The sequence below is a fragment of the Photinus pyralis genome, unplaced genomic scaffold (genome assembly GCF_008802855.1).
Source record: "Photinus pyralis isolate 1611_PpyrPB1 unplaced genomic scaffold, Ppyr1.3 Ppyr1.4_LG6, whole genome shotgun sequence".
In the NCBI taxonomy this organism is placed as follows: domain Eukaryota; kingdom Metazoa; phylum Arthropoda; class Insecta; order Coleoptera; family Lampyridae; genus Photinus; species Photinus pyralis.
The window spans coordinates 44,552,527-44,568,470 of record NW_022170663.1 but is presented as its reverse complement, the minus strand read 5'-3'; the positions used below and the strand labels follow the sequence as shown (position 1 = coordinate 44,568,470).

The 15,944-nt window shown below is 38.6% G+C and overlaps 1 protein-coding gene and 1 long non-coding RNA gene across 3 annotated transcripts; both read left to right on the top strand.

Moving 5' to 3' along the window:
• Positions 1-8,090: 8,090 nt before the first annotated feature.
• Positions 8,091-8,918, top strand: LOC116173163. The gene is made up of 2 exons (XM_031490469.1): positions 8,091-8,316; positions 8,367-8,918. The coding sequence occupies exons 1-2, from the start codon at positions 8,266-8,268 to the stop codon at positions 8,772-8,774; spliced, it is 459 nt and encodes a 152-aa protein (XP_031346329.1). The 5' UTR covers positions 8,091-8,265; the 3' UTR covers positions 8,775-8,918.
• Positions 8,919-12,738: 3,820 nt separating this feature from the next.
• Positions 12,739-15,301, top strand: LOC116174826. Of its 2 annotated transcripts, none has more exons than XR_004146174.1 (4): positions 12,739-12,868; positions 12,924-13,504; positions 13,560-14,165; positions 14,922-15,301. It is a non-coding gene; the product is annotated as an uncharacterized LOC116174826 (long non-coding RNA). The 2 variants fall into 2 exon arrangements; XR_004146173.1 differs by having other exon boundaries at positions 13,557-14,165.
• Positions 15,302-15,944: the final 643 nt, after the last annotated feature.

Sequence of the window (15,944 nt, the reverse complement as noted above, 5' to 3'; positions counted from 1 at the left end):
AATTGCCAAACGCCCTACGACTAATGGCGGTAACGTGCTGTTTAAAGCGCAAAGCGCAGTCCATCCACAAACCCAAGTTTTTTACACACTGCTTTGGTACTAGAACCATGTCTTTTATTTTAATTGCTAAATTATTAATATGACCAGTTCTGGTTCTACGTGGACCAAAAATAATGAAGGACGATTTGAAAGGGTTAATCCGTAGTCCATGTAGTTCAGACGTATGAACTATATGTTTAATATCTGAGTTTATATGGCTTATTGCCTTGACAGAATCTGATGCAGAGAAACTGAATTGTAATTGAACATCATCAGCCTATTGATGAAATTTGACATGATGGACATGATGTGATGAAAATTACTGGTATATATAGAGAACAAAAGTGGTCCCAACACCGATCCCTGAGGTACTCCCGACGTTATTCTAATAACCGATGAGATATGCTCCCTTAGTACAACTTGTTGGCGACCAATCGAGTCGCATTGGGATTGAAGCCAATGTAATTGAGGATGCTTATAAGTATTTTGTGGTTTATCGTATCGAAAGCTTTGGATAAATCAAGCAAAACTAAAGCTGAAAGTGCGCCTTGATCGACAGAACAAATGATATCATTAGTGACATTCAATAATGCTGTAGAGCAGCTATATCCAACCCTGAAAGCGGATTGGGTATTTGGTAAAATGGATTCAACTTTTAAAAACTCATTTATTTGTTGACATTGCATTCTCCAAAACTTTTGACAAAACCGGCAAAATACTTGTTGGTCTCAAATCATTGACGGTGCTTGGTTTACTGATCTTTGGTAGTGGGGTAACATATGCCATCAGGATAAGTACCAGTCTTTAAGCAAACATTTATTAAGTACGTTAGGTATGGTAAAATATATGGACAGCACAAGTTTAGCATTTTTATAGTGATTCCATCTGACCCTGCAGATTTAGATTTTACTCTAGAAATATGTCGCAGCACAGTGCGTTCGTCAACTTCAGCAAACGAAAAAGACTTAGAAAAAACCTTCCGTAAGTGTTCACTGTAGAATTTCACTAGTTTATTTTCAGATTGAGAATCCAAAGTACTGACATTAGCGAAAGACGTGTTCATCATATAAGCAAAGATTACATTATGGTTACTCTTTGATATAAGTACGTCAACGTTTAAATCTATCCCGGAATCAAACCATCATTTAATAAAAGAGCAGTAGGGTGTGTAGACCAGTTAAAGAAAAAAAAGGGCGTTCAACCTCTCTCATTGTAAAAGCCTATAGCAGATATGAATGTAAAGATTTGAAAAGTGCAACGATGGCAAAGGCAAATTGAATGTCTGAAACAGTATTTTTCAGTCACTTCCGTCTTGGCCACAAATTAAATTCTATTGTGTTTATTATAGATGACCAGAAATGGACAAAAATCGTTCTTCATCGACTGCATTATCACCCTAGTTTATTTTATCTAATTTATTCAATAACAAGGGTTTTAAACAATGTTCAAATAATCAAAATTGGTCCCATACTCATACCCTGCGATGATGGACACATTTTTGAGAGCTGGCAACCACGCAATTTTTAAAAGAGAAAAGCGGTCTTCTTCATTTTAACATTCGTCACGAAAGTGTGCAGTTTAATCTTTGGATTTCTTTATAATTTCTTGTATTTTGTATACAACATTTTATATCTGTTTATAATGTTCAACTTTTCTTTTTGAAATTGACATGATTAAACCTTAATGTACCACGTGTTCGGATTTCCGTTAACCTTTATTGTTGTCAATTTTTTTTCATTTTTGGTTTATGTTTTGATTACATGGTCCTGACCAGAAGTAATATTCATGTACATTTTGATCATTCTTTTAAATATGAGGAAGCTATCGAATTTTTTCTAACTACATTAGTTACGACATCTAGTGCCGGGACTGCCCTCGACTCTCAACTGTGGGCACGAACGACAAGTTACCTATCTCGAGGGCGAGATCATGCTAACAAAAAGTAGAAGTGCTGTGTTAAGTTTTTGCCCCTTTAGTTCAAAACGAAAACTGCACAAAACCTCAGTATTGGCGCACAAATCAGGAGAAAACCACCACAAAACTATAGTTTTGTGTCATGTCAGTACAAGGCATTCGTCGGTATGAGGATGATGGTGTTCTACAATTTTGATTTTGTTCGAAACAAAAGGCTGGATTGGCACAAAATTTTGGATGTGTGTCAAATTGGGGTCCCGATTTAGGGGTGCTAACATCTCCAAGACTTAGATGGGCAAGTCAAACACAAAACAAGACAGTCTAATGATACACTTTAATAAACAGGTGGAGATAAAGCATAAACTATGCACATGTATAAATCAAATGCCTTTTTACATAGATCGGCTTCATTTTTTGTTTGCGCAATGCATTTTTTGGCCAATTGTGCATTGACCCCATTTCGAACGATCTCCTCCTCAACAAATTCACCCGTTGCGCTCATGAAGTTCAACCTTTCTTGAATACACTTAAAGTAGCACTTTAGCGCGCAATCATTTGACACGCGACAATGTCTTACGGCTCTGTACGCCGTAATTGAATTTACTCCGGTCGCCGCAACGCAGTAGCTAAAGTGAGCCTGTCCCATTTTTTCCCATGCGAGTCTGGTTTCCGTCGGAACTTCCTAAAACAAAGTGTAAAAACGAATCCAACCTAAATAGATTTTGCACCTGAATAGCTGCAACCATTACGAATTGTAATAATGTAACAGCAACAAATCTCATCATTGTCCGCGCAAATATGGAACTTGCTTCTGAACTATTGCCTTTAATAACTTGCTGATCGTGATAGGAACGTACACATTCTGCGAACGTACTGTAAATAACCACATTGATGCGTGACCCTGCTTTTCGAATAATGTTTATATTGAATAGATAATTATCAACAAACAATAGGTATGAAAAGAAACAAAACGGCTACAAGCGTTCAAATTTGGAAAAATGGGTTTAAGTCATTAATTGCCAAAGCAAGACTGTGCCAACTTCCCACGTACTACGAAAGGTTTGGATTTGGCAGACTGGCACTGATCCTCAATAAGAAAGGACATGGTACATCGGTATGGAATGGAGACTAAGACATAACTATTGTGGGGAAGCTCTTCCACGGGTAATAATAATCCGTCAAAGAGGCCATAAAATGCTTCTCTTCTACTTGGAAGGATCGTGAGCACTTAGATATGGTTTGGTAGGGAACATAGGGGCAGAATATCAGGGACAAGGTATCTTCCAACCATATTAAATATTGTCAGCATGCATAATTGCCATTTGAACACACAGCAAAAGCAAAAGAAATAATTTGTACAGCTAGCATATTAAAAGGGAAAGTAGCGTTGCAACTTGGAAAACAACAGGTGAAAAATGCCACAGTAGATTTATTCGGTCATTAAATCTAACCTACGTAACATTAGTCATAATCATATGAACAAAACATAAAGACATCCTGTACGATTTTTGGCAAAAGTCCATGTCATCGACGGTTTGGTTTTGGCAGTAACGGAAGATAGTTGGCGTTACCCCTTCAAACCGTCGCAGAATCTCAGCCTCGGTCCACTCGCCGCTACCAGGATCTAGCATCCCCAGTTTAACAAACACACACTTAAGGAAGCATTTGAGACAAGAATCGTCTGGATACTCGGTGTAAGAGAAGACCCTACGTCCGACGCCTTCGTCGACGCCCGTGGCACAAATGCATTCACTGATTACCGGTGCTGTCGATAAGATCCACGAATTTTTGATGCCTTCGGGAATTACCTAAAATTATCGGTGTTATCGTGATGGTTTTGGTAATGGTAGTCACACACCTTTACCGAAATTGAAATTGTCACCAGTGATAATGTTAGAGTTATTAGTCGCATACTGTACAAATAATAACTCACCGTGGGATATTTATTATTTCAACGTCCTGTAAATATAACAAGACGTGAACAAATTTTATTAGCTATTCGCTTGGAAGCACAAAGAGAGTTATGTTTTGTTAGAGAACGTGACTGAAAATTTAAATTGGTTTGTTTACCGCTGTGGAAAAGGTCATGACCATATTTTTTGAGGGACACCAAATTTGTTTTGGAATCTCTGGATGAAACAAAGTATGTTAATAAATTCAGCCAATTTAGAACACACCTCACAGGAACAGCACAATTTTCAAGTACCTCGAGATACCATAGCTTGTTTGTAGTCACTTTTGCTGTCATTTCATGATCTTGAGGAAAAACGAAAACATTTTGCATGGCCACTTACACGAACACTTGCTGAACCGGACGCAGATGCAATTCCCCCATCTCTGAGCTTTTGGCTTTCCATGAAAGTTCCATGAAAGTTCAGTATCTCTAGATGACCCACCCTGCATTACATTTCCGTTTATGCCAAGATTTAGACAAATCCCACTTCCGATTCCAAAAATCAACCATAATAGTGGAAAGTCATGCCTCCCCTCTCTCCACCACTAACTAAAAGCTCAGCACGGAAGCACTCTTACAGAGTGTTCTTGTAAGTTCAAAAATGACAAAACCACCAAAGGTCGTGGTGCAGGTTATCTAAAATTCACCTTTACCACATAATGAATTACTGGACATTTTTCTGTTAAAAATATATACATCTCTGAATGTTACAAAAAAAATTATATTCAACCAAGGGAACGGTATTACTGAAAATAAATGCAATTTTTCAATCAATGAAACAAAATAACCAAAAATTCAGTTTGAATTCGATTTGTATTAGTAAATATCTGTTTCATGCAAATAATTCTCACGGTTCGATTTCTTTAGGAATATTAAAATTACTTCAAACAAAATTCCTTATGCAAAGTTGATTTTTTTGCAGCACCCTGGTAATGTTGTTTTTGTGATGAGTGCAGCGTTTTGCGGAAGAAAAAGTTCGTATGTATCGCTAGTTCAAGCAAGTCAGCTTCAATTTCGCGAAAGTAGATTTGTTGCGCGCAGATTGGCCAGTGTGGCGCACTGGCGAGGAAGCCCGACTGCGGCACAAAGAGTCCCCGGGTTCGGGCATGATTTTGTAAATGTATAGTGGGTTGGATTGGCAGAGCAGCCTTTGGCTGAAACCCCACTAACTTAAAAGTAAAGCCGAAAATAAAATTGTCTTTAAATTCCCTGCCGTATGCTGTTGTATATAAAATTTTATTTATTGCAGGAAGTGCTGTCCGAAGACGTCACTCTGATTTAAGGAACTTGTTTTGACTAGCCATTACCATTAGCCGAACCAATTGTTTATCACATTGAGTTTATTTAATCTCGATTTGTATTTGAAAAGCGGCTCTCCGATTTTATCACTCAAATAAAAAACCTTGCTGGGGGGGGGGGGGGGAATTCTCTAGAGATAAAGAGCAGAATGCAACTGTTGTTTACAAGAGGGAGCACTTACCTATTTATATTTAGCCAAAAACGGAACCAACGGCATTTCTTCGATCGACGTCCCTTTATACCAATACCGGAAAGGGGCGAATGCCTCCTAGCTGTTGAGACGGACATGTGCCTAACACGGCCGGAGATGAGCCTAGGGAGTAAACGACGAAAAGTATGTGGTCCAAAGTGTTTAAGAAGAAGGTTATAAAATCACCGGAACAAAGGAAAGCGGCGACGGAAAGAAAAAGAGGTAGAGCGCGAATTCAGGGAAGGAGAAGAAAACCATTGCGTTATTCATCGATAAATTGATGGAAGGAGTACAGGAGAAAATGAGAACGGCTAATGAGACAAAGAAGCAAACATATGAAATGAAAGAGAAGATGCCAGAGGAGGATTAAGGAAAGAAATGGGAAGAGTAATGGTATAAGGAAAAAGGAAAGGATAAAAAACTCGAAGAAGAAATTAAGAGAGGAGAAATAGGGTTATGGTAGGAAAAGGGGATATGCATAGATGACATATGAAGAAAGAATAAGAGTCCAAAGAGGAATTAGACAGGTTGCGCAAAGGGAAATAGGAACGGGGAAGAGAGTAAGATGGTGATTAGATATGGGTAACTATTATAGAAGATGAATAATACAAATGGAGACAAAGGATGAGTGAGAACAGATTTGAAAAGAATGCGAGAGGGAAGGGCAGGGGTTGGAGGGAGAAACTAACGGTAAAAGAAGAGATAAATGGCGAGAGAGGGGAGGGGGTACAGACACAATCAACGGAAGAAAAGAAAAAATCGAGATAAACATGGAGACGGGCAACATGAAAATGATATTATGGAATTTAGAGGGGGTAGCTCAATTCTGGGAGTTTGTAAAAGGATATGATGTTCGTGGGGATGGTAGAATCATGGGGAGAAAATGAAGAACATAATATGGAAGAATCAATTTTGAAAAGAAATTTAAAGGGAATAGCAAAAGGAAGAATATTAACAAAGGTAAAAAAGGAATAAGAGAATGGAGGGATGAAACGAAAAAAATAAAAGTAGGGGAGGAGGGGATTTTAATGCCAGAATAGGACTCAAAGGAAAATGAGTAGAGACGGGAAGAGGGAACACGAGATACAAAATCAAGAGATAAACAGTGCAACATAGACAGATCGATGTTACGACAGTCATCAGAAAAGAGAGGCTGGAGAATTTTCAACGGGAATATGGAGGGAAATGGGGACGTGAAATTCACATACATGGGAGGAAGAGGGAGGTCGGTAATTGACTGCACAATAGTAAATGGAAAAATGCTGTAGGGAGTAGATGAAAATAGGAACAAGAGTAGAATCGAATCATAAATCGATGGAACTGAGTTTAAAAGGGAAGATAAGGAAACCAAAAAATGAAAAGACGCAAAGACGAACGAAGATGCAGTTATGGGCAAGGGATACTGTAAAGGTGTATAGAGGGAGACCAGAGGAACAGGGAGAAGAAGTATGAGGGAGTACATAGGGTGTAAAGGAGAGATAAATAGATATAGAGAAATGATGGGGAGAGAAAGAAGAGAGGAAACAGAGGCGAGATAAAAGAAACAGTACAAAAGAAAACGTAACAAGAAAAAGATAGAGAAGCAAAAAGAATACGAAGAGCAAACCAGGGAAATAAAAACAGAGAAGGATTTTTCGAAGGTGATAAACAGAGGAAAAAAGATCATGTGGGAGAGAAATGCAATTAGAGGAATAGAAACAACATTTAGTCAAGATGCTACAAGGAAATCAAGAGGGGGAGGAGGAGGCTATTGATGAGGTACGAAGGGTGGACGTTGAAAGATATGAAATAACAAGAGAAGAGATCGAGCAGCAAATAAAAAAGCTGAAGAAGGGAAAGCGACAGAGAGAGAGACGAGATAAGAAATGAGGCATGGATTTTCGCCACAGATAGGATCAAGGAAAGGATGAGGAATTGAGTAAACAAGGTATGGAAAGTAGGGGTTTACCCAAAGAATGGCAGGAAGGGGTAATAGTGCCGATTTTCGAAAGAGGCTGCAAATACTACGTAGAAAATTATAAGAGGATCACCATATTGACTACGGAATGGAAGATTAGAAAGAGAAATGGCAGAAAAGAGGAGGTTGGAATCAAATGGGTTTCGGAAAATGGAGGGGAACGATCGACTGATTATACCTATTACACAGATTGGTGGAAAGGGAATTGGATAATAGGGCTGAAAAGATTTTGTGTTTTTCATGGACCTGGAAGCGGAGATATAGTGGCCAGGGAAGAATTATGGAATATGATGGAAAATGGGAGAATAAACAACAAGTTAAAGGACAAAATATTAAGCGAAACCAGATTGTCGGTAAGTATGGAAGAATGAAGTGTTTTGCACATGCCCAACCTTATCTAATCTCCGAATAAGAGACATGGAAAGGTATTGGGGAGAAGAAAGGTATAATCACTGGTATACGCGGACGAGGCAATAATAATGGCAACAGAAATAGAACAAATGAAGGAAATGAAGGAAAGAATGGAGAGATATTTTGAAAGTTGCAGTTAAACGTAGAAAAGTCGAAGATGATGAGTTTTGGGAGGGGGATTGGAAAGAGAAGGGAGATAAGTAGTGATGATGGAAATTAAATGAATAAATATAAAGAAATAAAATTCTTAAAATTCACATTGTTTTCAAGCACTCACGATCTGCACCACGAAAAAAAGAATAAATAAACATCACGTTCAAGGAGAATCCAGCTACTACGTGAATGTGGCTGGAATTAGTAAACAAAGTTATATTGAGTGGCACGATCAAAACAGATTATGTACTTGAAGCGGTGCAATAAGTCTCCCTTGTCAGTAAATATCTAAACAATGTCATATAAGACACAATCTGCTTTATTCCGCTATATTTTGCATCCTCAGCCATGAGAATTTTGGTGACGTTATCCTTTATCACTCTGGTAACTGCAGTCAGGGTAAGTACAATGGGCCCACTCTATCCCATTCTGTTTAATAAGCTTTGTAGATCGTCCCGATGAATTTGCGAAAATCTTGGGTCAAGCTAGCAGCGCCGCACTACACGTATTGCCTTTGCAAATCCGACGTTAAAGAGGATTACGCGTCTCGCGTTTTTTTGTATACCGAATTTCCGAATGATCGTCGCCTAAAGAGATATCTTGAATGCATTTCAATGAAGTTAAATTTGATGGAAGCGGCAACAGGTGCCTGGAACGAAAAAGAGTTTATTCGACAGGTCGGGGGAGTCACCGCCAAAATTATCGCGATGTGTAATGAGGACGGGAAGGGGGAAGTTGATTTGCCGCAAAAAGCCTACAATATGTTCCTTTGTATTGCCGTTACGTTGGCAGTTGACGAAAAGTGGGACAGAAGACAAAGCGACAGGAAGGAGTTTGAGGGAAAGATCTGCCTTTAGATTGTTCCGCGTATGAAGCTTTTGTCAAAATTTGTACACAATCACTTTTCTCAAAATTACATGAGGTGTAATCTGTAAATCATATCTAAGCATAAGCCATTTAATTTAAATCAAAAGTGAAAACTACGACAGTACTATATTGTACCGAAATTGCAGTCGCCAATGCGACAAGGATATTATTTTAACAGGAACAGTCCGTCATATCCTCGAAAGGGGTAGGGTTTAATTAATGTTGTTAATTGTTAATTATAATTTTCATTACAAATAAGTTATTAAATAAATAATCGTTTCTAACTAGTTCGTTACAATTGGTGTCAGGTGTGGGGTTAAATAAATTAGGTGATTTAGTGGGCGTGCATGCCTATCGTGGCCAGATCTTTTTGTATTAATGGGAATAAAGAAACTTATTTATTTATTATATACAATATCACCAACAAAATTATGTTGGTATACCTGGATAGGTTTATTGTAGTCTGTGGTATCAGTCTGTTGCCCACATCAAGATGGCAACCAGAGTTGGACTGGGTCAAGCATAGAGTGACCCAGTGACCCGGTGACCCAGTTAGTTTACTGACCCAGTGACCCGGTGACCCAGTGACCCGGTGACCCAGCTTGACCCGGTGAGACAGCTTGACCCAGTGACCCAGTTTGACCCAGTGACCCAGCTTGACCCGGTGACCCAGTTTGACCCGGTGACCCAGCTTGACCCGGTGACCCAGCTTGACCCAGTGACCCATCTTGACCCAGCTTTACTCAGTGACCCGTTTTGACCCGGTGGCCCAGTAATTAAATTATTGTTAGATCATCCAAAACAATTTCAAGTAACTTTTAATTTTAAAAAAAACTTCCTCAATAATATTCGGCAACAAGCACGTAGCCCAATTTCATTCAAGAGAACTAATACCTAAAAAAAATCAAATGCATTTGTTTATAGTTTGTAGTCAAGCAGTCAATGAAAGTATTTAGAAAAAGATTTATTTGGATTAAGCTAACTAGTAGAAAAAAATTAAATGTGAATGAACACCTGTAAGCAAACTGGTAAGCCCTGAAGCAAAGAAATAACATTATTCTAATACAATTCGGGACATGGAAAGTTTTTTACGGCAGTATTAAAGCAAACATCACAGAAATGGCAGTTGTCAAGCAATCGAGTATTATTTTCAACAAACCAGCATTTCATTTATTGCATAATCTGTACACTTGAACCGAGGGCACTGACTTAACTGCGTTATTCGATCAAAATAGGTGACTGGGTCGAATTGGATCCCCGGGTGAAATTGGGTCGCTGGGTCAAACTGGGTCACTGGGTCAAACTGGGTCAAACTGGGTCAAGTTGGGTCACTGGGTCAAACTGGGTCACTGGGTCAAACTGGGTCACTGGGTCTAACTGAAAAGAGTAGGACGTGACCCAGCGACCCAGTGACCCAGGTGACCCAGTTGACCCAGTGACCCAGTCCAACTCTGATGGCAACGACATTCGTCACTACCAGTGTGGGTGTTAACCCCGGCGAGCCACTTACAATCGTCACTACCCACCGAAACACGAGTCACTTTACGATTATTTAGGTGTCTGTATGGGAGTCTCTTTATCCGTCACTCGGGAACGCGTCCGATGGATGCCTTCACCGCACGGAATGTCACTATAATCGCATAAACTCTAGGATATGATGGATGTTGATTAAGCTGATAATAAGGCGTGTGAACGCGTCTGTATACAACCGAATACTAACAGGAAATTGAAGACATTTTCATGGTCCAGGTTCGGAGCCTTGGTGAAAGGGTCTCGGTGCCCAAGCAACACAGTTCCGTATAAAAAGCGTTTATTGTAGACTAAAACCCTACGTATATACAATACGCATAAATGTCCGGCGGATATTGCTAGATCTTGTAGAATATTATTGCGTTTATTATTCCCATTTATATACGATTTATAATATGCGTTTGCTGAATACGTTTAAATTTCGCATACAGAGTACGCATTAATCGTATTACATTCGTCGATAATGTACTGCTAATTCAGCATTCATAAATATAATATTCCTAGATTAAAAAAATAAACGTATATAACAAATGCAATATATGTGGTTGGTAGATTGTATATTTTTAATCAAATCAAAGGTCTGAATTAATAAAGCGCATAATAATTACCTACAAAGTCCATCACAAACATTCAGGGTCTATTTTCTTCTTTGCCTATTTGTAAACCTGGGCATTCTTCTTTCCTTTGCATCGGTAATTAGCGCCGTTAACAGTCCACAGTATCCATATAGACCAACCTCAATATTCCAGTAGGTATATGGTAAATTAAAAACGTATTATATACGTTTGTCAGATTAACACTAAAAAACGTTTATTTATCTACCTATTTTCCACGTTTCTTATACCAGTTTCGTTAGATTATGACATAAATAATACGCAATTTTGATACGTGGAATATGCCTAATTTTTATTCGTATTTTGGAGGAAGTAAATATGCCAATATTCCAGCATGGTAAATCAAAGTGGTATTATATACGTTTATCCAATTATTGCTAAAAGAACGTTTATTTATATACATATTATCAACGTAGAACGTGAACTTTATGGCTTACATATAGGAACAAAAATCGTTTTTTAAACGTGGGAAATAACATTGGTCTACAAAAAAACGTATACCATACTACCAATACCGAATTTATCCTTTCAAAACGCTTTAAAACGGTTTATTTAACGTAAGTGTGTTGGCTGGTTGACGTAACTTAGGAGTCAACTTGTGTGGTGACGCAGGTCGTGTTCTGGGATTTCTCCCGTGGAGAAAGCTTTGGTGAAGGGTATTTCCAGGGGACGTAGAGCTTAAGTGGCCTCGATTTTGGTGCAAACTCGTGCCTGGGCTTTCCCGTTGATCTTGTTTGTGTTTTAGAAAGAATTTCCGCGTTTAAGTTTAAGTTTATACAGTTCAAGCTCCGGGCTATCTCAAAATATTCACACGAACGATAAAAAGAGATAATTGATTGTCAGAAAGCGTTCAGAGAAATTAACGGAAGTGAGAAAAGAGTTCCAGAATTGGGAATAGCTCTACCTTGTGCATCGCCACGTCACCTGGTGTCGAAGAAATCCAACGAGTGGAGACCGTGCAGAGACTACTGGACAAAGAACGCCAGAACTGTATCTGGTCGATACCCAGTTTCGCAAGACTTTTCACAAGAACATCCCGAAAACAGCTATTCCCACGCCCTTCGGTCTCTTCGAGTTTCCGATCATGACGTTTAAGATTACGCAACACAGCACAAACCTTCCAATGTTTCATGGACAACATGCTACGCGACTTTTTTGTTAGGCGTACATCGATGACATCCTAGTGACTTCGAAAGACGCAGAACAAGCCGAACACGCCTCAGGCAACCGTTCCAACGCTTGGTTCACTACAGAGATTATCAACGCCAGCAAATGTTGTTTCGGAAAGCAATTAGTCCGTTTCTTGGTCTTCAGGTCACACGCAATGGCACACGACCCATGGAAAGAAAAGTACAGACCATGTCCCAACAACTGCGGGTATTGTGCTCAACAAGAAGCCGAGCACATTGGGGCAATTGATGACGATTGGGTTCCCGAAGCATTTCGGCACGTTCAGGACAGGGATCTCGATCTGCAACACAAAGTGCAATGAAAAATTGCAGACAAGAGACCCTTCTGGAAAGAAGCGGCAAAGTTTAGCCCCACTATAAAAGCATATTGGGCTCAGTGGGACTCGTTGAAAACACAAGATGGTCTTGAGTAGAACGACTATTGCATTGTAAATAGTTACTCCCCAAAACAGGGTGTCGGAAATTCTGATTTTTATACCTTTCGTCCGTTGGGAGAAAGTTAAAACTTTTCCTCACACCTTGCTATTTCTAGATTGTGCGCGCCATTTAGAACCAATTCTCCTGATCTGGCAACGTTTAAAACGATTGAACGTGTTACTGAAAAAACTTGATAACCAACGCATCCATACACTAAACCACATTATGATGATTGTGTGTTTTCCCTGCATTCAGTACGCCACAATGGGTGCAACAGCAAAGGTATTATCTACTTTTCTCTGTTTGATTACCACGTGCATAGCATTAAATTATGTATGTATACACCATGATATTTCAAACAGACTGATTATAACCAATAACCGTTCAGATAGTTCCAGAGAACCTTCGAGTAGCATGGTATGGTATAGTAGAACCACACGAAAACCCCTGCATTTGTGAAACGCGCGTCGACCTAAGATTTGCTCGAAGCATAATTTTGAAAACCGAATTTCCCGACAACTCTCGTTTGAAGTGCTACATGGGATGTACAGCGGGTCGTATGAATTTCCTCGACATGGCCACGGGCGAATGGAGCGCGAAGGAGATTAATCGACAAATGGCAGGTGTCACGTACAAGCTTGCAAGTAATTGCATCAATCAGACAGCAGGAGGATCAGATTGGTGTCAGAGATCTATTGACATATTTATGTGCATTGTTTACGGTGTTACCGTTCCAGTAATAGATTACTGATATGCCAATAGACTCAGTACACCTTATCTGGATGGAGTTGGTTATATATACAAGTAGTATATTTAGTCGTGCTTTCACTGCAAATGTACCCAAGTATAGTAACGATCTATCTACAAACATCAACTATAATTACTTAAGTAGTAATGCACACTACACCACAAAGAGTTTCTTATAATAATTAAAACGTATCAATCGCAATTTCTTCTTTCTAACAATCCGTAAGACAAATTACCAAACTAAATACGCAATTCGTCACTGTTTGTGTTCCAGAAGAACGGGGTTATTTGATTGAGCATGCAGTAACATTATTCCGTCATTCAGTTAGATCCATCGCCGAACGGAATCTACATGAGCTCCGAGCAATATAAAAGGATCGCCCAAAGGAATTTTGCCGTAACTATCCTTTAATGAAAAATACTTTAATACGGATGCGGATGTTCTCCGATACCGCCTAAAAGAAGTGAATAATCAGCGTGTTTGCAACTCGTAGAAATCTGGTGGAGGTGTAGGTAATGCAACCTAAAAATGTTTCCAGTGCGGTTGCTCTCATTGTAACAAGATGTTCATATCGAAATGTGGTTTAAGTTGAATTAAAATCGCTGAGGGACGTTCATTATCACACTTACTTTCTGCTCGTATCATATCATAGGGTTCTAAAACTGTGAAATTGCCTTAAAATTTCCTTCGCAGAGATATCAAGGTAGCAAAAAACTAACATAAAATCACGCTCTTAGGATAGCCTCGTGAGAATATTCACTCATTTGGACTTTCGGTAGTGATAGTAATACAATCTTCTATACGGGGTGGCACAAGAAACGAAACGGACTCAATAACTCGCAAGGAAAACATCTTTTACTTCAAAAATCTACACACCTGGTGGTAAGCAGGGTTGAGGTCCCTTTAATAATTTTAAATTGAACGTTGGGTCAAGTGACACATCATTAGGGAAATGGTCTTAATTTCCTACACGCTTATGGTTTAGTCTTTTCTGTTATAGTGTGCAATAAAATTGAATTGTAGGATAAGCCCAAAAAATACTATGCTACATTGTGACCTTTTGTTAATAAATAGTTGCATGGCTCGCGTCAAACTGCTAAAACCTTTTGTACAGCTCAACACTTCAAAAAGGGTAAGAAAAATTGTTTGGAAAAGCACTTTAAAGCATAAAAATTTGTTCATATAGTAATTGAAATTTAATATATGGTTGAAACATTTTGAAATTTGAACTTACCTTAATTGAGCGTTTTCAACAACAACATTTGCGGAAGAAGCCCGAAATTTTCTACAATCTTAATAAGAAGTTCAGTTCATTTCGTCAAATGTGAAGTTATGTTACTTCATATCAGGATTATTTTTATGTTATGGGAGTGCTTTACTTCAAGCTCTTAAGAGGTTATGTTAACATTTTTCGACGATGTTTTGCAGATATTTCGTTTAAAATATTAGACAATGTTGATGGAATACCATGCATGTGTGTGTAATTATATCACAGTAGCAGTTATTTACATGTTTTACATAATTCATGTGTAAATTATTTACAGAAGAGCAGCATTTTATCCATGCTTCATAATTAAAATATTTATAAATTCAACGCATGACATAACTACATTTTAAATCGTTTCATTAACTCAACAGAACGAGAGCTCGGTGCGAAAAAGTCCATGGATGATGCAAGAATGCCCCTTCCCCTCTCGGATGTGCAAGGCTGTCGAGGTTAATCGGCGGTTCATAGGAAAAAAGTGTTCGATACAAAAAAGGCGGTCCACAGAAGTGGCGAGAAGTGTCCTTCCTCTTCGGATGTGGAATGAGGTCGAGCCTAATCGGCGGTTGATACGGAAAAAACGTTCGATACAGAAAAGGCGGCCGAGGGAAGATACGAGAGGTGCCCTTCCCTCTCGGATGTGGATGTGGATCGTAGCTCGGGGTCCGTATAACCAACCTACTCTTTGGTATAACGCTATACAGGGTGGTGATTTGCGTAACGCACCATAGGGATTTCAATGTAAAATTCATAACATGCGATTATTGGCTCCCCAAATTATTTTAGAGCAAAAATGTATTAAAGTTTTTTGTAGACAACATTTTTTTACGCCAATCAACCGTATTAGTTTTCAATTTTCTGCAGAATAAAGACGGAAAATTGGAAAAATACAACCCCCATCTTTTTCAACAATCTGCGATGCCATGGAATTTTCTAAAACAAAAAGATATCCAGTTATCAATTAGCAGCAGTTCGAAATGGATTTTATGATCGACTTGGTTACTGTCTTGCAGTTAATGGTGACTTATTCGAACAATTATTGTAAATTGTTATATTAGGAAACCGTTTTTAGTAATTTGGTCTTTCTTTATGTTGAATTCGCTGTTCTAAATATAATACTTTTTGATAGAATTTGATTTGTTTTATAGTGGACATTCCATGGCATGACGGATATTGGCGTAGGTAGTTTTTGTATTATAAAATTCCATGGCATCACAGATTATTGGAAATATGGAGGTTTTATTTTTCCAATTTCCCGTCTTTATTATGCAAAAACTAACACCGTTGATTGACGTAAAAAATTTTTTTCTACAAAAAACCTTAATACATTTTTGCTCTAAAATAATTTAGGGAACCAATAATCGCATGTTATGAATTTTACATTGAAATCCCTATGA